Genomic DNA, 23,818 nt, shown 5'->3' with positions numbered 1-23,818 from the left:
TTCCAGAACTGTTATGAATGATAAGTACGCAAAGGGATCTTATAGGGTCTTTGAAACGAAATAAAGAAGTAAGTAGCATGAGCTTTTGTAAACTCAGAGTGCATCTGCATTATAGAAATAATGTTGTCTGACACCACTTTAAGTACTGTAGCTCCATCCTATGTAATCCTGTTTTACAAGGTCTTTGGCCTTCTTGGCCAAGGAGGGCTAGTGTCCCACAGAGCTACAAATCCCAGAAATCTGGAGCCGTGACAGTTGAAGTGGTGCCAAACTGCATTATTTCTACACCTCAAATCCACTTCATATCAGATGCATGGAGCGAAGTGCAGACCTTGATACCCATGAATGAGCAGGTTGTGCATGTGAATAGTAATGCAAATGCAAAACTTGTGGGTATGATGATGGTGTGACAAGTTCAGTTTTAGGGATGGTCTTTCAGGGAAAAGGCAGGAGGAAAGATTTTGCCTCAAGCCAAGATGATCAGATACCCGTATGAACGGTGGAAAGAGTTCTGCTGCTGGTCAGGAACCAGAAAGGAGATGGAATAAGCTGGGCAAGAGAGCCCTCGTGAGGCTGGAGTGTAAACTAGTATTATAATATGTGTAATGTGCCAGGGAACTCTTTCCCCTTCACACTTTACATACCATCCTTTGGTCGCGTGGTGGTTGAGGTTGTAGTGGGAAAGGTGTCCTCCAGGAATGGATCTCCTGATTCATCAACACCTGGACCCAGGAAAAAGCATATTGCATGTTGAATATCAAGGAGATGGACCATAAAATGCAGCCATCTTTGAAGGGTTTTTTGTTTGTTTGTTTGTTTGTTAAATAATCTTTGGGTCAAGGGTGCCCACTGGGATAAAATACATGTTGCTTTCACGTGGGCTGGGGGGGGGGGTCCTGGGAGTTGTAGCCCCAAAATTAACTTCTCTGAACACTGGTTCCTGAGACCCTCAAAACACATCAGTGACGTGGCTTGGACAATATTGCCCCTTGGTTTTAACTATAAAGCCCAGCATCCCTCAACCCAGGTGCAAGCAGCCCTGGTGGCATAGTGGTTAAATGCCAATACTGCAGCCACAATGTTGTAAGTTTGATCCCAGGCAGGGCTCCAAGGTCCACTCAGCCTTCCATCCTTTCGTAAGTTGGTAAAAGGAGTACCCAGCTTGTCGGGGGCAATTGGATTACAGATTGTAAACCGCTTAGAGAGCGCTGAGTTCAGTGGGAAGCGGGACAGAAATGTAAATGCTATTGCCTAACAAATGTGAGGAGGAATCTTTCTTCTCTGGGGAAGGAAGTGAGGGAAGGGGTCCTCCTTGTTGCCCATCTACCCACCTCGGCAGATGACCCCGGCGTCCTCATGGTGCCCGCAGTTGTGCTGCCCCCATCCCAGGTGGAAGCAGTCCGCCAGGTCGCTCTCGGCCCCGGTGCAGCCCACATTGTCCAGGAGGATAGGCCCGCTGCCATAGCCGAAGTAGCCCAGCACAGTGGCCACCACCGCAGATCCACAGCCCACCTGCCGGCAGACCACCTGGGCGTTGGCGAAGCCCCAGTCATCGTCGCAGACGGTGCCCCAGGTTTGCCCGTGCTGGACCTCCACCCGACCTTGGCAGCTGCTATTCCCGTTGGTCAGTCGGATGCCACCACCTGCTAGCCAGACCAGGGAAATGCGCCATCATAAGTACATAGCCAGCCCTCCCCCTTCACAATAACATCACACTACCATGTTGCGCTTTCAAGTTGTTTCTGACTTATGGCGACCCTATCATGAGGTTTGCCATTGCTTTCCCCTGAGACTGACAGCAGGTGACGTGGCCAACGTCTTCTAGTGAGTTTCATGGCCAAGCTGGGAACTGAACCATTAGGCCATACAGGGCTATTATTTACTTTGACTTCTATGGCTGTCTCCTGTGGCTTTGTAGTTTAGAGAGTAAGTGTCGGACTATGACTCTGGAGACCAGGATTTGAATCCCCGCTTGGCCATGGAAACCCATTGAGCGACCCTGGACAAACCACACGCTCTCAGCCCTGGAAAAAGTCCTAGGTTTACCTTTGTTGTTGTTGTGGGCCTTCAAGTCATTTCCAGTTTATGGCAACCCTAAGGCAAACTTGTCACGGGGGTTTCTGGGGCTGAGAGTGTGTGACCTGCCCAAGGTTACCCAGTGGGTTTTCATGGCCAAATGGGGAATCAAACCTTGATCTAGTCCAACACTCAAACCACTATGCACACTGACTCTCAACCTGAAGGCACACAACAAAAACAGAGTACTCTGGCCGAGAATCCTAAATTTGTTGTTGCTGTTGTGTACCGTCAAGTCATTTCCAACTGATGGTGATCCTAAAGCTAGATTTTCTTGGAAAGAAGGGGGGAGGGGTTTGCCATTCCTTTCCTCTGAGGCTGAGAGAGTGTGACTTGTCCAGATTCATGACTGAGTGAGGGAAGGAAGGAAGGAAGGGCAAACTGGCAACGATGCTGTCAGGTTTTGGGGGCAAAGATTTAAGAATGAGAGCCCCAAATGCAAGAGATATATCATGTTTCTAAGGAAGTGGTTATTGTCAGAAGCAGGGATGGACATAGGACGATCCTCTGGGTTGCACTACAACTCTTTTCCATCCACTCTTCTTTCCCTTTTCTTTTTCTCTGTCCCCTCAACCTTTTGCATTTAGAAAGCAAGGGGTGCCTTCTTTTGAGACATCTGCGACCATGTTTTGCCATTTTGTGGACTCAAAAATTTTTCTTGTTCTTGGATAGGGGGAGATTAAAGCAAAGCTGGGGGATTCTGGGATATGCAGTCCCCAAAGTGACTATTCCAAGCAGTGATCTGAACAAAAACCCTGACATTGTCCTCACATACACACACACACACACTCCCACGCATTGCAAGCACCAAGAACATTTCTGCCTCCCTCGCTCTCTCCATTGTTCTGGTGGGAGATTTCACATCTCTGACGCAAATTGCAGCACGGCACACGTCAGAGCATCAAACTTACTCCTTTTCTCCAGCAAAAGAAGGGCCGAGGTCATCATCGCCTCCGTCTCCGGCGTAGGCCTCTCTCTTCCCTCTGTGACTGCAAAGACACACGGCTTTATCAGGACAAGATTTTGGAATGCTTCCCCAAAATGTGTCTTTGGAGACTCTCCAAGGGGGTTTCGAGCAAAGGTTGGGGAAAGGTACTATAACTCCCAGGATCCAGCCACCCACCTTTGGCTTCTGAGAATTCTAGTCCCATCAGAAAACACACACACACACACATATTGCAAGCTCTGGGTGTGAAGAGAGAACTATTGAAAGCTTGCCACATGTATAATGTGCATTTTGCTTGGCGCTATAAAAGCATCGCTGGTCCAAAACACACTGCAGAAATAACCCAGTTTGAGAGTGCTTTAATGTGAATGTGAAGGCAGATAAAGGTGGCATAGAAATGATATAAAGAATAATACAGTAAAATAATAAATACTAAGGTAGGAAATCTTTTCCTTGTAGCAGCCTTGGCAGATAGCTTAAAAACCTCCAAGGCTTTAGTCACATATGCGATCCCACCGGCCTGAAGTCCACCCAACTTGGCAACCAATCCACCATGATGGATTTATAGGGTCTGGGGTTAAAAGGGACATCCTCTGGTCTTACCTGTAGCCATGTCAGTGAAGGATTCATCATAGATGTGGGCGATGGATGTTGTGATGGGAGTGACTGTTGTCATCCCGAGTCCTGACACATGAGAAGTGGGGGAAAACATACATCATATTTATTAGACAATGGGTATCTGATATCCAGTGTTATCCAATGAGCCAGTGTGGCATAGTGGTTTCCATGTTGGAATAAGTCCCTGCCTGGAGGCTACATCTACACTGCAGAATTAATGCAGTTTGATGGCACTTTAACTGCCACAATGCAGTCTCAATGAACTGTGAATGCAGCAGTTTGTTTAATGACACAACACTGGTCCAAATGTCAGCACCAACGCTGAACAATCTGGACACCAAAGCAAGCACACTCCTTATCATACACGGTAGAAATCAAATACATGCCTGCACTAGTCTAGAGCAGTGCTTCCCAAACTTTGGTCCTCCAGATGTTTTGGGGTTCAGCTCCCAGAATTCCTGACTGTTGGTCAAGATGGCTGGGGCTTCTGGGAGTTGAAGTCCAAAACACCTGGAGGGCTAAAGTGTGGGCATCACTGGTCTAGATCAGTGTGTGAAGGGATCTTGTAGCATCTTTGAGACTAACTGGGAAAAGAAATGGGTTGCGTGAGTTTTCATTTACTAGATGCGTGGAGCGAAGCACTCAGGAGCAGACATAGAATCATAGAATCATAGAGTTGGAAGAGACCGCAAGGGCCATCCAGTCCAACCCCCTGCCATGCAGGAAATCCAGACATTTATACCCCGAATGAGCAGGTTGTATGTGTGAAGAGTAACAGAAATGCAAAGCTTAACAAATTTAACAACTTCAGAATCATAGTATCCTAGAGTTGGAAGAGACCCCAAGGGTCATCCAGGTCATTTCCATGTCTCACAAATCTACAAAAGTGCTACAGAAAGAGTGTGACATGCCCAAGGAGACCCATTAGGTTTCTGTGGTGAAGTGCAAAGATTCAAACCCTGGTGTATCAGTGTCTGACGCTCAAAACACTACGCCATGCTGGCCCTTGGAGCCAAGACTGGCATCCTAGGGTTTTGTCGCACTCACCCGAGCAGATGACTCCGGCGTCCTCATGGTGGCCACAATTATGGATGCCCCATCCCAGGCTGTAGCAAGCTGAGAGGTGAGGCTCGCCCCCGTCGCAGTTGACGTTGTCCAAGAGGATGCGCCCCGTACCATAGCCAAAGAAGGCATTGGTTCGGAAACCCATGGCATGGCCGCAGCCCATCTGCTTGCACACCACCCGGGCATCGCTCAGGCCCCAGTCGTCATCACAGACCGTGCCCCAGATCCCTTTGTAGAAAATCTCCACTCGGCCCTGGCAGGAATCGGCCCCATTCACCAGCCGGATGCTCCCATTAGCTGGACCGGAAGACAGAACCATGGTAAGATCCAAAATGGTTACCATCATTCCTATTGCCATGATGATGACAATGACATCCATTGCAGTGGGCCCTTGGTATCCACTGGGGTTTGGTTCCAGGACCCTCATGGATAGCAAAATCCATGGAGGCTCAGGTCCAATTATATACAATGGGTTGTTACCATTATTATTATTATTATTATTATTATTATTATTATTATTATTATTATTATTATTATTATTATTATTATTATTATTATTATTATCTCATATCTTCAGGTTTCTATAGCAGTTAAGATGGTCTCCAAGAACTTTTTTCTACATTGAGTAGCCTTTGCCATCTTGGGGCATGGACCTATTCACTTTTTCCTTCCTGAGAACCAGAGACACATACTAATGACAATAACAGCAACAAAAAAGCTGGAGGCGATTCCTCTGGGAACTCCTCAAAATACTCACTTTCCCCGTTTTGTAGTGAGACGGTGGAAGCTTTGCTAGTCGGGCCTCTGGGCACTTGGGTGGGCAAGAATTCTGCGGACAGAAGCAAAGAGGTTAGCCTTCCTTTCTCCGACACAAGACTTTGTGAAAATCGACAAGGTTGCAGAGACACAGGCTTAGAATTACAAACACACACATACACATGTATGGCAGGGATTGCCAAAGAGCACCTTGTGGTCTATTATTGGAACACTCTCGAAGTCCCTCCATAGTCATTTTTTCTTCCCTCCCCAGAATCACAGAATTGGAAGAGACCTCAGGGGCCATCCAGTCCAACCCCCTTCTTCTGCCATGCAGGAACTCACAATCAAAGCATCCCTGTCAGATGGCCATCCAGCCTCTGTTTAAAAACCTCCAAAGGAGGAGACTCCACCATAATCCAAGGGAGTGTCTTCCACTGTCAAACAGGAAGGTCTCCCTAATATTTAGGGTGAATCACTTTTCCTGTAGCTTGCATCCATTGTTCGGTGTCCTATTCTCTGGAGCAGCAGAAAACAAGCTTGCTACATCCTCAATATGACATCCCTTCAAATACTCAAACAGGGCTATCATAGCACCTCTTAGCCTTCTCTTCTCCAGGCTGAACATACCCAGCTCCCAAAGGAGTTTCTCAAACGGGACGGGAGGCTCTCAGTTTCGAAAGAGAAGATAGCGAGGTCAATTCGAAAATTCATGCAATTACGGGATTCCTTATCACACCTTAAACTCGCTGTAATGGCCTCCCCGAACGCAACCCAGATTCTGCACAAAGTAAGCCATCACACTGGTGGGTTCTTAATTGCGAATTGGCACCTTTGCGCATGCTCAGTGCGACTCCAGATGACTGGAGCATAGTGCATTCAGGCGAGTAAGATAGAGGAACTAAGGAACCCCACAATTTACAAAAGAGGTTGGAAGAGGGGGGGAAGAATAGTTGAAAGAACATGCTAAAATGAGCATATATTCACTCTTGTAACGTTAAAACATGAATATAATGGTTATCCGACAGCTCCAGGTCCATGCCTCTTCATTAGCAGGCAGTAGCCCACCCCCCCCAGCAATGCTGAAGGACAAGCAGAAGCAAAATTGAAGCGGAATTGCAGCATGGCTTCATGGGAAACCCCCCTCTTCCAGATGGAGGGGGGAACAGACCAAAGGAGACATGTATATCACACCAAACAACAGCGCACTGAGTGCGAAGTTGCCTAGGAATAGGGCTTGTGACTTCACTAGTTCACCAAAATTACTTAACTGTGGATTGACACGTGATTGCATTCGGAGTGCATTTGGATTGCCAGCGATCGCGCGTGGTAACCTTTTGTGCAATAACATGAATATGCACGGTTGCGTTCAGGATGACACTGGATTATACTTCCAATTTCAGTTGTGTGATATTGTCCAAAGTCTCTCTTTACAGAGCTTAGTGGATTTCAGACCTTCCACCATTTTGGTTACCCTCCTCTGGACATGCTCCAGCTTGTCAACACAGTATTCACAGGTATAGAGTGGAACTATTACTTCTCTCGATCTAGACACTACGCTTCTATTGAGGCAGTCTAGAACTGAGTTGGCTTTTTTAGATGCCGCATCATACTGTTGACTCATGTTCAACTTGTGGTCTACTAGGACCCCTAGATCCCTTTCGCATGTAGTCTTCTTAAGCCAGGCATCCTCCATCCTATATCTATGTGTTTCATTTTTTTCTGCCTAGGTGCAGTACCTTATATTTCTCACGGTTGAAAGTGATTTGGTTAGTTTGGGCCCAGCTTTCCAGAAAACGTTTTGCTCCAAATGCTCTCTAGGGAGTGCAAGGAGCCAGACAGAGTACACCGCCATTGCAACCCAATGAAGCCCAAACCTTTGTACCGTTACACGTGACGGCCACATCCTCGTAGTGGTAGCAATTGTGGATGCCCCATCCGTGGCTGCTGCATTCGTTGAGGGCTGCCTCGGTCCCTTTGCAGTCCACGTTGTCCAAGAATATGGGGCCCCGGCCCTGGCCGAAGGAAAGAGTGGCCGGCATGGCGATGGCACGGCCGCAGCTCAACTGGCGGCAGACCACGTTGGCATCCACAATGTCCCAGTCGTCGTCACACACCGTGCCCCAGGTGTTGTTGTAGAAGATCTCCACCCGGCCCTGGCATCGGCTGCGCCCATTGACCAATCGGATCTCTGGAAGAAAGAGGACCACCATTCAGGTTGCTGTGGTCAGTGGTCAGCAAATCCCCTCTGGGATTTATTCTGAACATTAAAGAAGTTTTCCACAGTGTCATTCCTTGTTCCCAGGACCCAGATTCATATTCATATATGTATGTGTGTATAACACACACACGCATACATCTGGTCAATGATAATATAAATCCGTCTTGTCAATGATAATGAAAATAATAAAGATCTATCTATCTGTCTGTCTATCTATCTATCTATCTATCTTTATTATTTTCATTATCGTTGAACCCACCATTTAAATTATTGCATTCCAAACGTCTCCTTATATCACCCAAAACTTCCTACCTTCAAGTAGTTTCCGCTAATGAAATCCCAGCGGCTTTCCAATCGGCTCATATTCATGAATCTCTCCCTATATACAACTCTTCTCTCGGTCATATTCCTCCTCTGAATTTTACTTCCATAACATCAAAGTAGTGATAAGACAGAGGACAGCTTAAATATTTAAGCCATCAAAGGGTCTTAATATCCCTATTAATTTCTTAATACCAACTTCTTCTTTTAGTGAGTCTGAAAGGGGCTACAAGACCTCTCTATATGGTGATTCTACAGACTAACATGGCTATATATATATATATATATATATACACACACACATACTCCCTGTTAAATAACCTTCTGTTATAGTCTTAAAGAACTTATCACATTATTCCTCTATGAAGAAATAAAGTGCTAATTTAGACAAACAAAATTCTTAATAATATATATATATGTGTGTGTGTGTGTGTGTGTGTGTGTGTATAGTAAATAAACAAGTACTTATTTATATGTATACCCATAAGCACCATTCTATATTCCTCACTGCATCTATGATTTAGTTATTTTACACAGGGATGTGCAGGTGCTTGAGACAGGTATCTTGGTTTTCATCTGTGAAATGTTGGAGGGGATGTAATCCCTCCAAATTTATTAGCTCTTAAACAGAAGTGTGCACTCTCTCACACACACAAATGTACACAGGCATACAGATAGTCTCACCTGCAACATGCATCTCTGCAAGCTCAGAGCCTCCAGCTGGAATGGAAAAAGAAGAGGGTTAAAACATTGCGTTTTGATCCATACTTGATGGGTTACATGCCAGTCATGGGAGGGATACATGATCACTTACTGATCATAGAATCATATAATCCTGGAGTTGGAAGAGGCCCCGGGGGCCATCCAATCCAACCCCATTCTGCCATGCAAGAAGACACAATCTATGCACTCCCTGTGACAGGTAGCCATCCAGCATCTGTTTAGAAACTGTATAGGTTCGATACCCTGGAGAGGTCCTTTAAGATACCCGAAATGCTTGGAGCCAGAAAGGTTTCGGATTTCTGATACATACATATTTTTTAATATTTACAAATACATAACACATATCTTATGAGAGTTAGCGTGGAGTAATGGTTTCAGTGTTGTAGGACACTGGAGACCAGAGTACTATTCCCAGTTTGGCCATGAAACCCACTAGGTCACCTTGGGCAAGTCACACTCTCTCAGCCTCAGAGGGAGGCAACGGCAAACCTCCTCTGAACCAACCTTGCCAAGAAAGCACCATGATAGGGTTGCCATAAGTCAGAAATTATTTGTAGGCACACAGCAGTAGCAACAACAATGCCCAAGGTATGGCATGATGATAGACCTGGTACCCACTCCTTTTACCTTTATTCAAGCAAGGCATAAAATGAGTAGGCACTAGGGCTGCATCCTCACTAGAGAAATAATCCAGTCTGAGGGCACTTTAACTGCCATGGCTCAATGCTATGGAATCCTGGGAATTGTAGTTTGTGGACAGAGAAGTCTAAATGTCTCACGAAATCACAATTCTTAGAACCCCGTAGAACATCACAGTGTCAAACTGGGTTATTTCTGCAGTCTCTCTAGGGCAGCGATGTCCAAACTCTGCCCCTCCAGCTGTTTTGGACTTCATCTCCCACCATGGCCAGAGTTTGGATATCACTGCTCTAGGGTGTTGGTGTTGTTGTACCTTCATCCATGCCTTGCCTGGATGTATCTCAGGGGAAAGAAGTATGTGTTGGATGTTGTTGGCAGTCCTAGCCGGGATAAGCAAAAGGATGCTGGGAACTGCAGTTGAGCAACGTCTAGAAAGCTGCACCATTTGCACCCCATTAACAAAACAAAAATAGGTATCAGTAATATTTCCATCCATCCAAAGGACACCGGATCCAGCCACTGAGCCTCACAGCCCTTCTCCTCGCTTGGAGAAGTGCGGAAGATACGGCAAGTCCAACCTGCCCTGCATTTGTACTGGGGTTTCAATTTTCACTCTCTCCCTTCCTTCCTTTCAATCCCAAAATGCAACCTCCAGCTTGAAAACCCAGGCCAGCCTTCCTTGCCCTGCTGCACGTCGGTTTGCAAGGATCGAGTATCTAATCTGTGCTGAGTGATCCCAAGGATGAACCCAGGCTGGAAGTTGTAAAGCCAGTTCTGTCCAGAGCTTGGAAAAGTTACATTTTGTGCATTCATTCATCTGTTTCCTATCACTGGCCTCCCTAGTAATGCATCTGAGGAAGTAGACTTGAGTCTATGAAAGTTCATGCTGCTAACTTTCTTTCAGTGAGTCTCAAAGGCGCTACAACATCTCTCTACATACTAATCCTACCTACGTTTTAATTTTTGACAACATCTCCCATTATTCACCAACTGGTAGCCATGCTGGCTGGGAGATTCCCTTATATGATTGTAAAGTAATGGTAACTGTTGTGACATAAAGAACTGGCAAGATTAATATGACACCTTTAAATTACAATATCAAATGCACAACAGGAATTTGGGGGAATTGTAGGTTGTTGTGGCACCGGAGCTCTCTGAGAGAGAAGGCTAAAGGCCTCCCAAAACTACAGTGTCCATGGAGCCACGGCAGTTAAAGTGGTGTCAAGTGGATTATTTCTGCAGTGCGGATGCAGCCTCAGTGTGGGACTCTTGGAGGGCAGAGGCGAATTCCATCCCCATTAAAGTTCCTACTCAAAGGAAAGCTCACCTGTTGGGGCAAAGGAAAAGAAGGGACCCAGGGTTGAGAGGACCAGCAAGGCAGATGATATGCAGAGCCCAGGCCTCCGATCTCTCTTCCGGTGTCCTGGACAAGGACCAATGTTCATTTCTGCTTCTCGCCGGGTTTTGCAGTGGTCTCCCAGGGAAAGAACTGCAAAGCCACACCTGGATAGGAAGAGAACAAAGGACCAAACTTAAGAATGGGAATCTTCATTTTGAAAAAGTCTAACCTGTTATTTCTCCATCCTTAGAGGATTTCTTTTAAAAGAATCTAATGCGTATATGTTAGTGTTGGGTGGCATTGTTTTTGCAGTCTGCAAAGGAGAGCTCCTCTCCTATGCAAATCCTTGCTAGTCGACAAAGATGAGAGAGTGTGACTTGCCCAAGTGGGTTTCCATGGCTGAGCAGGGATTCGAACCCTGGTCCTAGGGTGGATCAACACCAATGGTTCCTGAACTTTAGCCCTCCAGATGTTTTGCACTTCAGCTCCCAGAAATCCTGACTGTTGGCCAAGCTGGAAGTTGATGTTCCAGACATCTAGAGGATCAAAGTTTGGGAATCGCTGGAGAAATAATGCAGCTTGGCGCCACTTTAAGTGCTGTAACTCCATCCTATGGAATCCTGGGACTTGTAGATTTACAAGGTCTTGATAGTCCCTTAAGGCTCTGTGTATACGGTGCATAGGAAACATACATGAACTGTTGTTGTTGCTGCTGTTGTTGTGATATTTATTTATAACCAAAAACTGGGACGCAGGGTGGCTCACAACAAGTTGGGTTTAGGCCTGAGTCCCATTCGTTCCCAGTCTTGGGTCCCCTTGCAGTTGGTGTGGAGAGTTTTTTGCTCTCTTGATTGTTGAGGTGGCGGTCGGGGAAGAGATGGCACACCGATGGCAACCTGCACACCTTCTTGGATCCGGGACAGGGATGTGGCTCTTGGCACGGAGAAGCCCCCGCGTCTGCCATCGTCGCCATTTCTCTCAGCGGACGGCAGAAAAGGGGGAGAACAGGCCGGACCCCTCAGCACAAAAGGCAACATTATTCTCGCACCACGGCGGATGAATGGTGCATTCAAGGGCACAAACCGAGGGACTAGATTGTTTTTCATCCTCAGATATGACTGTGCCAGTTGTTTGCTGGTGTGTTCTGAAGTTGAGGACATATAGGGCATCATGCCCACACATGCCCTGTTGTTGTTGTTGTTGTGTGCTTTCAAGTCATTTCTGACTTATGCCAACCCTAAGGTGGACCTATCGTGGGGGGGATTTGGCGAGTTTCTTCAGAAGGAGTTTGTTATCGCCATCCTCTGAGGCTGAGAGTGTATGATTTGCCTAAGGCCACTCAGTGGGTTTCCATGGATGGGCCAGGATTCAAACTCTAGTCTCCATAGTCATAGTCCAACGTACGTCCCACTTGCGCCGCACATGCCCTGAGGAGTTATTTTCCTGGAAATCCAGAGGCCAGTTTTCCCATTAGGCAGAAATGCAAGTCTTGTCTTGTTGATTTGTTTCTATGTTTCATATGGAGAGTCTGTAGCTTCAGGAATACTTGCAGTTCCATGTTCCTGGCGCATTCAAAGCACTTGGGAGAAATAAGCCACAAGGGAGAAATGGCATACCAAGACAGCTGCTTGTCTTTGCAGACTCTACTCCAGTTCTAGCCCAAAGCTACCAACAGATATGCAAAACAAAACCATAGCCCACAGATTGGAAATGCTCAATATACGTCCCATTCCCGGCCACGAAAGCCTTCGACGTCACAATATAGACATTTATTGTATATGTATCAAGAACTGTCCACGTTGGGTTCAGGAAAAGAAGAGGCACTAGGAATCATATCGCAAAAACACGCCGGGTAATGGAGCCTACCAATGGATTTCAGTGCTTTATAAATTAGAGCAAACTGATTGTCTATGAAAAACTATGGATCACTGTGAAAGAAATGGATGTGCCACAACATTTGGTTGTTCTGATGCATATAACGTTTACTCAGGCGACTGTTAGGGACATAATACATAGAAACAGAACGGTTTCTAATTGGAAAAGGGGTCAGGCAAGGCTGCATTTTATCACTGCTTAACCTGGTATCCGTTGGCAGTTTCTCATCTAGGTACAAACCAGGGCTGACCCTGCTTTGCTTCTAGGATTTGGTGCCTTGAGGGTATATCTATAATAAACAACGGTCAAATTTGGAACATCATTGCATAGCATAAGACACCAAAAATGAATCGTCCGTGTCTCAACATTCAATGTGATTTCCCCCCTAATTCCCCACAGTGTAGCATATCCAAGTTCACTGATATTGCTATTATCAATTACAGTACTATTGGTGACCGCCACCATTCCTATAACTCTGCTCATGGGTTGTGGAATGAAGCGGTCAATGTCCTTTGCAAAATTCCCACTTCATTTTGCTACTTGTAGTCGCTATCAAAGGAGATGGAAAGATCACGTACCTTTCTTTTGGCGTTTTGCTTCCCGCTTTCGAAGGAATGCCAGGGTTACATTCGTTCTTTCCTTGCAAAGTACCAATAACAGGCACCGAGAGAAGTCCCTCATCCGTCAATTGTGTGGTTCCACATCGCAGCAACCTTTTGCACCTTTTGTCTATGTTGCATGGATCAGGCGCTTAAAACTCTATGCTACAACCATGGCTGGGTTTAAAATCGCACATCTTCGTTCGGACATGGAAGGAAAAAATGCAAAAGAAATTAAAATGTTTTAACAAATGTCTCCATAAGCAGAGATAGGGCAAGGTGGAGAACTATGTAGAGATACACCTTTCAAGGTAGGGAATGGGTCAGGTTTCCAAAGGGAACGAAAGGAAGGCACAAGTGTGTGTGTGTGTTTGTGCCAGGATGATGATAGAAATTGGAGGCTAGTTGCATGAGAAGAAGTTAAGCTTCTTTGCAAAGGCATTTCGTTCCCCTTGAAGAAGAGGAGGGGGAAACATGTTTCAATTGGGAGGAAGTCCGCAATGATCATTTTTGGCGACAGGTTCTTGGCGTCGGGCCTTGGCATACCCAACATGGTTTCAACTTGAGAGAGAAAGTGGGCAAAGGCTACCCGTCGGTCTCATTCCCTCTTTGCTTTGGCCAAAGGGCAAAGCTAGAGGGGACCTTAAATGTTGTGATAGTTGTCATTTGCCATCAAGGTGGCTTCCAACTTGAGAGTCAAGGAAGAAACTGCAAAGGCAGGTTTACGGCTGGACCTGAAGGAAACCAAATAATGGGCTCGTACAGACAGGCCAAAATAAAGCTGCTTTGGGTCACTTTGGAAGTATGCATGCGTCCTAAGAAGCCGGAAGCCGTGCCAAAGCCATGCTCCAGTCCTAGGTTGCAGCTTCCAGCCTCTTAGGACACATGCATCATTTAAACAGCATATCTCCAAAGTGACCCGAAGCAGCTTTATTTTGGCCTGTCTGTAAGGAGCCAATGATAATAATAATGTGTAAATGACCAACAGGATAGGAGTGTGTGCATTTTTGCGGAGAGTGCATCCGTCCGTGCATCTCAGTCTCAGTTGTGGGTCTCCGGCAAAAGTTACTTGGCACGACCAAGACCCGCTTTTCAACGTCGCGTCCTTGACGCGGCTGCTGCCACGCAGAGCAGATTAACACGGCCGAAACAAAGGCCATCTTGTTCTAGCTCAGAAAGACTATGTGCAGCTCGGAAATCCTTTTCCTCGAGACCGATGGCAGGGAGCTTTGAAAGCCACAGAGGAGACTCACTGGTGGGACCAGATACAACACGAAGTGCTCCTTTTCGCATTCATGGCCATGGCATGATACTTCGTCCCAATCCTTTCAGGGCTGTTATTGTTATTTGATACCAAGTCGACTTGATAGTGAGCAACATGGAGATCAAGTCCTTTCTCTGAAGATGCCAAAGCCACAGATGCTGGTGAAACGTCAAGAATAAATTCTTCTAGAACATGGCCACAGAGCCCGAAAAACCCACAAAAAACTATAGTGATGGCAATTGTTTTTGTTACTGTGTGCCTTCAATTCATTTCTGACTTAGGGCGACCCTAAAGCAAACCGACGATGGGGTTTTCTTGGTCAGGTTTGTTGCCCAGATTTGTTTGCCATTGAGGATGAGAGAGTGTGACTTACTGCCCAAGGTCTCCCAATGGGTTTCATGGCCATGCGGGGACTCGAACCCTGGTTTCCAGAGTCGTATTCCCACACGCAAACCACAATGCACCATGCGTACTCTCTAGTTGTGAGCAAAACAACGGTCGAAATTAAAATTGTACCTTTAAATTGTAATGATAATGCGCACACAGCCTAATGTGGCAAAGTACAAGTACAAGAACATCCAAACTCCACACATACATATATGTACATATATACAGACATATATATATGTATATATGTGGATGTTATTATAGTTTCTTGGGGTAAAAGTGAACATTTGATGAGAGGTGAGGTTTTATGTTCAAAACAAGCCACCAAGGGTTTCCTCTGAGGGAAATAAGGACGCGCATGCGCCCTTTGTCCCCAGAAGGAAGACAAAATGGCGGCCGGGGGCCTTGCCTCGATGCACTCCAACCCCCATGATGCATCGCAGCGAGGCCAGAGCGCGCGCATGCGCAGTTGGAAACCCGATACATCCGGTGTTCTGTCTGATCAGAAGGCCGGAGCAGCGGTGGCAACGGAGGCTGAGAGCGAGCGATCGCCGTCGTTTCCTTGGCAACGGCGAGGTGAGAGCCCTTGGGCCTGCTGTCGCCTCCTCTTGGAGCAGGGGATGATGGGAGCTGTAGTCCCTGGGGGTTGGATCTCTAGCCATCAGGCGCCCTTCTGGGTTTGTTGGATGCTGTTGTTGTTGTTGTTGTTGTTTCTCTGAGGCTGAGAGAGTGTGATTGCCCAGGTCATCAAGTGGGTTTCAAGGCTGAGCTGGGAACCCTGATGTCCAGAGTCATAGTCCTCCAAGTCCCCCATAGTCCTCAGAGTCCTCCCGAATCAGAGTCCTCCAGAGTCATTGTCCTCCAGGGTCCTTCAGAATCAGAGTCCTCCAGAGTCATTGTCCTCCAGAATCAAGAGTCCTCCATCGTCCTCCAGTGTCATAGTCCTCCAAGTCCTTCCATAGTCCTCAAGAATCCTCCATGATCCTTCAGAATTAGAGTCCTCCAGAGTCATAGTCCTCCAAGCCCCCCCATAGTCCTCAGAGACAGTCCTCCATGGTCCTCCAGAGTCACAGTCCTCCATAATACTCAGTCATAGTCAGAGTCCTGAGAGTCCTAGTCCTCCATAGCCCTGTTTAAATACTTGAAGGGATGTCACATTGAGGAGGGAGCGAGCTTGTTTTCTGCTGCTCCAGAGAACAGGACACAAATGGATCCAAGCTACAGGAAAAGAGATTCCTATAGGTCCTTAACAGAGTTCCTATAGGGAGCTCCTGAACTTCCTGGAAGTAAGACCTGTTCAACAGTAGAAGAAGCTGCTTGAATGGAGGATGACAGAGTCTCCTTCTTTGGAAGCTTTTAAAGAGAGGCTGGATGGCCGTCTATCACAGCGAAAGGAAGCAAGGCTGGATGAGTGGTTTTCTTCAAGAGCTATGCTTGGCTATAGTGACCCATCGGAAAGCAAAGGCATAACTATCTCAGCCATCCCCGTATATTTCAGATCTCAGGATTATGGATAAGGGATGCTCAACCCATAATGTATGCCTTTACAACATATATGCCTTTATCCCTCTGGTGTAACATTTCATGGTTCACTTTCCCCGCTCTTTTCCCGTTGCAGACCTGACGCGTTCCCATTGCCGAAGATGAACCGTTGAACCATCCCGAAGCTCCTGCTCCTCTTTGGGTCCGTGGGTGGAAAACCCTCTCAAAATGGCCACCTCGCCAGGGACCTCCGTTGGGCCTCCTCCTCCGGACCCCGGTGTGGCGGTCTGGGAATGGCAGGACGAACTCGGCCGCTGGAGGCCCTACCGCAGCGCCGTGTGCGGCTACATCGAGCAGTCGTTCCAGGCCCTCGCGGCGAAGGGACGGCGGTCGCTGGGGACTTGGCCGGTCAGCGGCAGCATCCCTTTAGGGCAAGCGGATCCAGCGCTGGCACCGTACATCATCGACCTACCTAGTCTGACGCAGTTCCGACAAGATACGGGTAAGATACGCCACGGCTGCGTCGCTGGCTAAGTCATTTCTTGGTAGCCTGATTTCTCCATCGCCGGCAGCCGATTTCGGAGCTCTTCCTCTAGTTCATCTCTGTTTTTCTGGGAAGGTATTCAGAAGCTCAGGAAGGGAAGCTTCCTGCCATTCTCCCCGGTTTCCTATGAAGATCCCAGATTGTCTGTCTGGCAGCTGAGATAAAAAGGGGTCAGATAGTTTCACAGGCGGATGTTTTCCTCTCCGATTCTTTTAATATCTCTTGGTGCGTTGTAGAAATCGAGTGCCAAATAAAAACAGTAAGATACAGAAAGCTTGCCTTTAAAGAGCAGAAAAGCAGGATTAGAACCAAAATAAACTTGAGGAGTATTTCATGGCTGTTACAGCATGATTTAACGGGTTGAATATTAGACTCCGGGAGTCCAGGGTTCGCATTGCGACCTTAGGCAAGTCCCATTCTCTCAGCCTCGGGAAGGCAATGGCAAACGTTCTCTGAACGAATCTTGCCAAGAAAACCCTAACATAGATTTGACATGTATCCGGAGCAAGTAGTTTGAGCATTCGATTCTGGAAGACCAGCATTCAAATCCCTACTCAGTCATCTCTTTCAGCCTCAAGAGGATGGTCATGGCAAACTCCGGTCTGAACAAATCCGGACAACAGAACCCCGTGATTTTCACCTGAAGTCCAAAAGTTGCCCCCAAGGCTACAGAATGGCCTGTGGGTCCATGCGTGGCACTATCACCTCTTTTGGAGTCCAAATCCAGTTGTTAGTCGTACCCTTGCCTTTCCATTTTAGCAGTTGATTCAAGTGGGTGCACTCTAGCAGACACTAGTAGTTGGGTTTTAGTAGTTCCCATGTACAGTAGTTTCTTTCCTCATACGCTTTGCCTGTTTCTTCTCTCCTCACAGGGACCATGCGCTCTGTGCGCAGGCATGTCTTCCAGCTGGATTCGGCGGCCGGGCAAGGCGTCGTCTGGGAGTGGCAGAACGACGAAGGGGGCTGGTTCCCTTACGAGATGAACGTTTGCGTCTACTTGGAGCAAGCCTTTGCCTTCAAGAGCCCCCAAGTGGACCTCGGCCCCTTTGGCTACAACTATGGGATCGATTTTGCCTCACTTACTCAGACCAACCAAACCACCGGCTACCAGCGGCGGATCCAGAGGCGTGTGGACTCACCCTACCCGGTTGCCACAGCCACAGGGCCATCTCATTCGGGGCCGACGTGTTCCTGCCAACAGTGCCTTCTGAACAGCGGGACCGGACCCATCACTACCCGTTATCGGCACTCCATGGTCAACCTCCCTGGTCCCTCGGCCGGAACTGGACCCAGGCCCTTTGCTGGGGTACAGGGGGCTGCCGGCAGGACAGCTGGTCTCGGTTATTCTCAGACGGGCTTCGTGCCTTACAACAAGCCCACCATTTCTGGAGCCCGGTCAATGCCGAAGTTGAATGTTCAGAGTTTAGGGGTAGCACCGCAACCGCCAGCTGTCAGTGGGCCGAGTCTGACGCATGGAGCATCCAAAGGAGTCAGGTATGCTATATTGGGAGAGGTCGAGTATCAGTGGGATTTATGTAGCGGTTGACTTGAACATTTAGCTCAAGTATGAGTTAGTGATATCTATTCATCCCATCCCTGAATCAGGGTGGATAATGTTGTTATTTGTCTTGCTCCTCCATGGAAAGTGAGTTGGTCACCCCCCTCGCAGACAAGTCAAACATTTCTGACAAACACTCAAAGAATGAGGGCTATAAAACACTGAGCTGGCTTTACCTACCTAACCCTTCTTGCAGTTAATGGTGTGAGCCATAAAACCCTGTTTGCCGTGTCTAACAAGGCAGGATGGCCTGTGTTTATCTTTACAATGGAATTCCCCTCCCTGGCTCCTCACATTGCCTTGACACAATTCGAATGAATTACTAAGGCATTGTTATTTTTATGACTTCAGCAAAAACAAACCCCAATGTTCTGAACTTCGGATTTTCTCACCGGTGATCCACCGTTTTGCTTCTTCTGCAAATGGGATGCCTATAAATCCTCACTCTGGTCAAGCAGGTTTGAGAAAACCATATGTTTCGCAAACGGGAATGAGCAATAAAATACAATGTCCCCAAAACCCACCCACCCACCATAACCAATAAATCATAACTGTAAACTAAACCAATAGTAACCAATAAATCAAGCTTGCAAACTGAAAAGGGCAGGGAGATGAGTCTTCAAGGCCAGAACAAATTGGTGCGCCCATGCTCAAACAACTCAAGGGATATAGCTGGCGCACTATATAGTTTATAAACCTGGATATAAAAACACCAGATCCCTTTGTGTCGGGGAGCAGTCTTTGAAAGCGACGCTCACGTTTGGGAACAAGGGAGTTGCTTTGAGCCATGGAAAGAACGGTTTCAACACCAAGAGACAGTCCCTGGGCACGGTGTCAGCCTTTCCTATGGCATAATAGTCTCCCCTCGGAAGTGTGCAATTACTTCTGTCTGGGGTTGCATACTTGCAGCTCATAAAACCCTAATATACACAATTAGAGGAAATCTGAGCACGCAGCCATTGCTGTCCTTTTCTCAGGCAGTGTTGTTCAGTCCTTCCTCCGCTCGCTCTTCTGTCCCACAACCCTAGATTACAACATTCCTACCTGTATACCCCAGTTGGCCAGCGCACATCTTCTCTTGTTCGCAGTCTGTATTTACTACATCGGGAAATGCTGATTCCTGCGGCACAGCGAAGCTTGGGAGAGTGCCCCCTAAAAAGAAGAAATGAAAAGAGGAAAGCGATGGGATGCTCTTAAAGACATGGGAGCACCACTGTGTTTGATTGTCCTGATGCGCAGCTTGTACTCAGGACAAGCTGCCATCAGAATGGAATAAAGAGAAACAGAATGGTTCCTAATCTGAAAAAGGGTCAGGCAAGGCTGTATAGTATCATAAAACCCCATTGATTCAGGCTGTATGCATAAAATATTGTACGCACAGAATGCTTAGACCCAGAGGCAGAAGAACATTGGAGGAAGGGGCATTGATAACCTCAGAGGCAGCACAAGACCAAGGGCAGCGCTGTCCTCACCCCACCTTAAATCGTGGGAGGAATTCCTATTAATGGTCAGTGATGCAGATGTGTTCATTTTGAACGATTTGCACACCTCGCAACATTCAGATTTCCTTTGGGCCAAACCTGGATCTTGTGGGTTTTTCGGGCTATGGATGCCGGCCATGAAAGCCTTCGACTTCCCAAACCTGGATTACCTGGAGAAAAGAATGAAGATATATCACTTTGTGTGGGGGAGCGTAGCCCAGAGTATGCTGTGTCTCCTTAATGCGTATTTCCTGACGTTATCCATTTTCAAAACATTCCCAATCACATTTCCCCCTGCTTTTGTCTCCTCAGTATCCCAAAGCTGCCGGTGAGCATGTCCAGACCCAGCAAAGTGAGCCAAGCCCTCGCAGGTAACCTAACCTCTGCAATCTCCGATCTTTTTCCTAGGTGGCTTGCACTGTCCACACTTTCCTCGAGTTGCAGATATGTATATATCACTCACCCAAACATGTCAAAGCAATGTACACCAGTGAAATGCTTCTCTGCACCATGCACCATGGGCCTTCACATCTCTATGCTTCCCTCTACTGAATTGTTTCCTTCCCTCTTGTGTTTGCTTGGTGTTTCTCTGTGTTGTATTTCCCTCCCTTCCCCTGGAATCAAGGTTTTGGGTGTTTTTGGTTTTGTTTAAAACTTTTAATTTCCTCATCGCTCATATGATGCCCATGTCTTCCCTGTCCTTTCCCCATCCCTTTCCCCCCGACCCCATGCATGACCGCCCCATCTTCCCTGTAGGCATGATGGCCTTTCTGATGTCAGTCCCTGGACTACCTGCGCAGCTAACCCAGGCACTTCCGTCCGTCCGAGCCTATAGAGCCTCTAAAAAACACTCCTCCGTTAAGGACAGGAGGAGAGCGCCCTTCAAAGGTAGCTCACGCGCTTGGACCGCCTTCCTGCGCTGCCTCTCCTGCCTGCTCTCCTTCTCTTCCTTTTCTCTCTGGTGTCTCTTTCCAGTGTTCTGCCAGCTAAAACAAATGGTGTTTTTCCCACTCTCACAAGGGCATTGGACCCCAGCAAATGTGGAAGACCCACTGTATTTACACTTCGCATATCATGGGTGGGGAGCCTGTAGTTCTCCTGATTTCTTGGACTTCAACTCCCATCAGCCCTACCTAGCATAAATCTGCTCCCTAGAAGAAATGCTTCCTTACCTTGTGTTGTCCCATCTCCCAAAGGCTCCCCTTTTGCAGATCTTACCTTCCCATCCTTGCGGTTGGGTCCTTCTCTGTGCGGCGCCTCGGCAGAAGGGAGGAACTGACCATTCCCGGTTTGTAGCTTCGAAGGAATGGCTTGTTCTCGAAGCGGCTGCCCAGAAAGCTACCTTTGCCGCTGGATTCACTTTCTAGCCACCACTAACCATTTCTCCTTGACTGGTCTTACTAATCCGTCTGAGACTCCTGTTCCTGTTAATTCCATCTCTTCTTGCTCGGATGATGGTTTGATGTGGATTGACATCTCCCTCTTTCTCTTTCTCCCTCTCAGGTGGCACCCTCAGCCCAGAAGAGGTGGTCAAGAGGTATTTCCAAGAGCTGAAGACACCCCCGGCGGATGAGGTGAGTTAGCGGGGCCCGCAAATTGGAAAAGGTTCCTTTTTTGGACTGTCACGCCCAGCATCCCAAGCTTCAGTGGAATTGGGGAGAGCACTGACACACTCTTTCCGCCTTGTTTTCCCAGGACTGCATCATCTGTATGGAAAAACTGAGCTCTCCTTCAGGCTACAGTGATTCATGTGAAAGCAAGACCATCCAGCCGGGGAACATAGGAAGACTGGACAAGTGCAGCCACGCTTTCCACCTGCTCTGCGTCCTGGCCATGTATACCAGTGGCAACAAGGTACAGGGGAAAGTGTTTGGAGAGAGCATAGGGTCATTGCTGGGAGCAAAGTTGGACACCATTCATAGAAGACGTCTCTCTCTGTGTAGTATGTGCCTTTGAGTTGCCTGTCAAATTAAATGTGTTTTCTTAGGCAAGGAATACTCTGGCCAATTCCTGCTCCTCTTGGAGTGCCACAAATGCAGACATAGCTCAGAGGCTAGGTAGACATTTTTGTGTGTCTACCTTTGTTTGTTTTCATTACTTCACAGCAAATTTGAATTATCTGGAGCTGGGCCTCTCTGTTTCTGTTACCAAATGCAGTGCTTCAGTTAGGGTCAGGGATGGATAACATGGCCATGTAAAAGCTCTATCTTCTGAATGCCTTTGGAAGAACCTGCTGGAGTGCGTGAATGTTTTTTGTTCAGTCCACCATCTCTTTGAAAGCAGACATGGAAGATTCTCATCACTCCACTCCTTTATTTTCAAATTCCAGGACGGCAGCTTGCAGTGTCCCTCTTGCAAGACCATTTACGGAGAGAAGACAGGCACGCAACCCAACGGGAAGATGGACGTCGCCACTTTCCCGGAGTCCCTCCCAGGACACGAGGGCTGTGGGTCCATACAAATCATGTACTACATCAAGAAGGGCATACAGGTGAGGAAAGCGTCAGTGCCAAAACACTCCCTTGCAAGAAGGCAGGGTGGCAAACATAGATAACAAGGATTCCACAACCCTTTGTAAGTTGAAGCGCTAAGGGTCAAAATCCCTGGCTGGAAGGATCGGGTAGGAGATGAGGATGAAGTTACTTTTAGTCTCTCAATTTCGAAGGGCTGCTGTTAGACAGAAGGAGACATGGCTGGGGAAACACCCATGGGTGCAAATCTGGCTGTCCTGGAGAGCTGAGTTAAGGCCTCCCCAGATGATTATCTCCCCTTCCCTTGAACACTATATTTAAGTGGTTTTCCAGTCTTCCTATTCTGAAAGGTTGAAATGCTTCTCCTAAGGTTTTGTTAACAGGCAAATGACTGGGTACAGACATACCCTGAGAGCCAGCATAATATAGTGGTTTGAGCACTGGACTCTGGAGAGCAGGGTACGATTCTCCGCTCAGGCATGAAGTCCCACCTTGGGCAAGTCACGCTTTCTCAGCCTCAGAAGATAGCAATAGCTTCTAGAATGTTCCAGCATCTAAACCAGGCTACTTGGATCGATGAGATTTTTTTCTGTTGTCGTATTTTTCAGGGTCCGGAGCATCCCAACCCAGGGCTCCCATACACAGCAAGAGGCTTTCCGCGTTACTGTTACCTCCCAGATAATGACAAAGGAAGAAAGGTACTGTGGGGCTAATGAAGGTGGCACACCTGTGACAGCCATCTTTTGGTGGACGTAATGGGTTTGTCCCTCTAGTAGGGCTTTCTGGCCTGACAAAATCATGTAAATTAAGTGAATCGGTTTGACTCACTTTCCTCAGTCACGGGGTTCATTGAAGTTGTTATGACACTGGAAAGGATATCTTTTCCCTTGCCATTACGTTGCATTCCCTACCTGGGTCTTGGCTCGGTGAAGTTAACATCACAAAGACAGGCTTGACCAAAAAGGATTGCGAGAGACCATTTACAGTCAATGAAAGAGCTTTATACTGTCAAGAGAGCAAGCTTTCCAACTCTTTGTTCCATTGTTTCTTTGGCTGGCAATCAAAAAAGAATTTGTGTGAATAGAGCAAAATCCTATAGAGATTGCAAGAAACCTGGAGAAGAGAAGGTTAAGTAAGAGGTGATATGGTAGCCCTGTTTAAATGTTTGAAGGGATGTCATATTGAGGAGGGAGTGAGCTTGTTTTCTGCTGCTCCAGAGAACAGGACCTGGAGCAATAGATGCAAGCTCCAGGAAAAGAGATTCCATCTCAACATTAGGAGGAGCTTCCTAAGTGCTTTTTGATGGAGGAACACACTCCCTCAGAGTGATGGAGGTCTTTAAGCAGAGGCTGGGTGGCCATCTGTCAATGGGGATGCTTTGATTGACAGTTCCTGCATGGCAGAATGGGGTTGGGCTGGATGGCCCTTGGGGTCTCTCCTAACCCTATGATTC

The 23,818-nt window shown here is 47.3% G+C and overlaps 2 protein-coding genes across 6 annotated transcripts in view; one reads left to right on the top strand and one right to left on the bottom strand.

Annotated features, from left to right (window-relative positions):
• Positions 1–19,558, bottom strand: part of SSC4D (scavenger receptor cysteine rich family member with 4 domains) — a 21,590-nt gene extending 2,032 nt beyond the window's left edge. For 2 of the 4 annotated variants that reach the window (XM_042442687.1, XM_042442689.1), the window contains exons 1-11: positions 16,450–16,580; positions 13,158–13,375; positions 10,693–10,868; positions 8,688–8,723; positions 7,347–7,652; positions 5,463–5,534; positions 4,688–5,002; positions 3,626–3,706; positions 2,988–3,065; positions 1,332–1,646; positions 645–722 (exon numbers count right to left, since the gene is read on the bottom strand). In XM_042442687.1, coding sequence (XP_042298621.1) covers positions 645–722; positions 1,332–1,646; positions 2,988–3,065; positions 3,626–3,706; positions 4,688–5,002; positions 5,463–5,534; positions 7,347–7,652; positions 8,688–8,723; positions 10,693–10,810 — 1,399 coding nt within the window. In that variant the 5' untranslated portion in view covers positions 10,811–10,868; positions 13,158–13,375; positions 16,450–16,580. Of the gene's footprint in view, positions 1–644; positions 723–1,331; positions 1,647–2,987; positions 3,066–3,625; positions 3,707–4,687; positions 5,003–5,462; positions 5,535–7,346; positions 7,653–8,687; positions 8,724–10,692; positions 10,869–13,157; positions 13,376–16,449; positions 16,581–19,457 lie in introns of those variants that run through there. The other 2 variants (XM_042442688.1, XM_042442690.1) reach the window with 2 other exon arrangements.
• Positions 16,540–23,818, top strand: part of DTX2 (deltex E3 ubiquitin ligase 2) — an 8,876-nt gene continuing 1,597 nt past the window's right edge. Inside the window, exons 1-8 of one of the 2 annotated variants that reach the window (XM_042442685.1) lie at positions 16,540–16,813; positions 17,728–18,349; positions 20,207–20,265; positions 20,651–20,782; positions 21,398–21,468; positions 21,590–21,748; positions 22,224–22,385; positions 22,974–23,063. In XM_042442685.1, the coding sequence (XP_042298619.1) occupies positions 16,540–16,813; positions 17,728–18,349; positions 20,207–20,265; positions 20,651–20,782; positions 21,398–21,468; positions 21,590–21,748; positions 22,224–22,385; positions 22,974–23,063 (1,569 nt within the window). The remainder of the gene's footprint in view (positions 16,814–17,727; positions 18,350–20,206; positions 20,266–20,650; positions 20,783–21,397; positions 21,469–21,589; positions 21,749–22,223; positions 22,386–22,973; positions 23,064–23,818) is intronic. The other variant, XM_042442686.1, reaches the window with a different exon arrangement.

The sequence above is a fragment of the Sceloporus undulatus genome, chromosome 11 (genome assembly GCF_019175285.1).
Source record: "Sceloporus undulatus isolate JIND9_A2432 ecotype Alabama chromosome 11, SceUnd_v1.1, whole genome shotgun sequence".
In the NCBI taxonomy this organism is placed as follows: Eukaryota; Metazoa; Chordata; class Lepidosauria; order Squamata; family Phrynosomatidae; genus Sceloporus; species Sceloporus undulatus.
The sequence above is the reverse complement of the archived record's forward strand: the minus strand, read 5'-3'. Positions and strand labels throughout refer to the sequence as shown.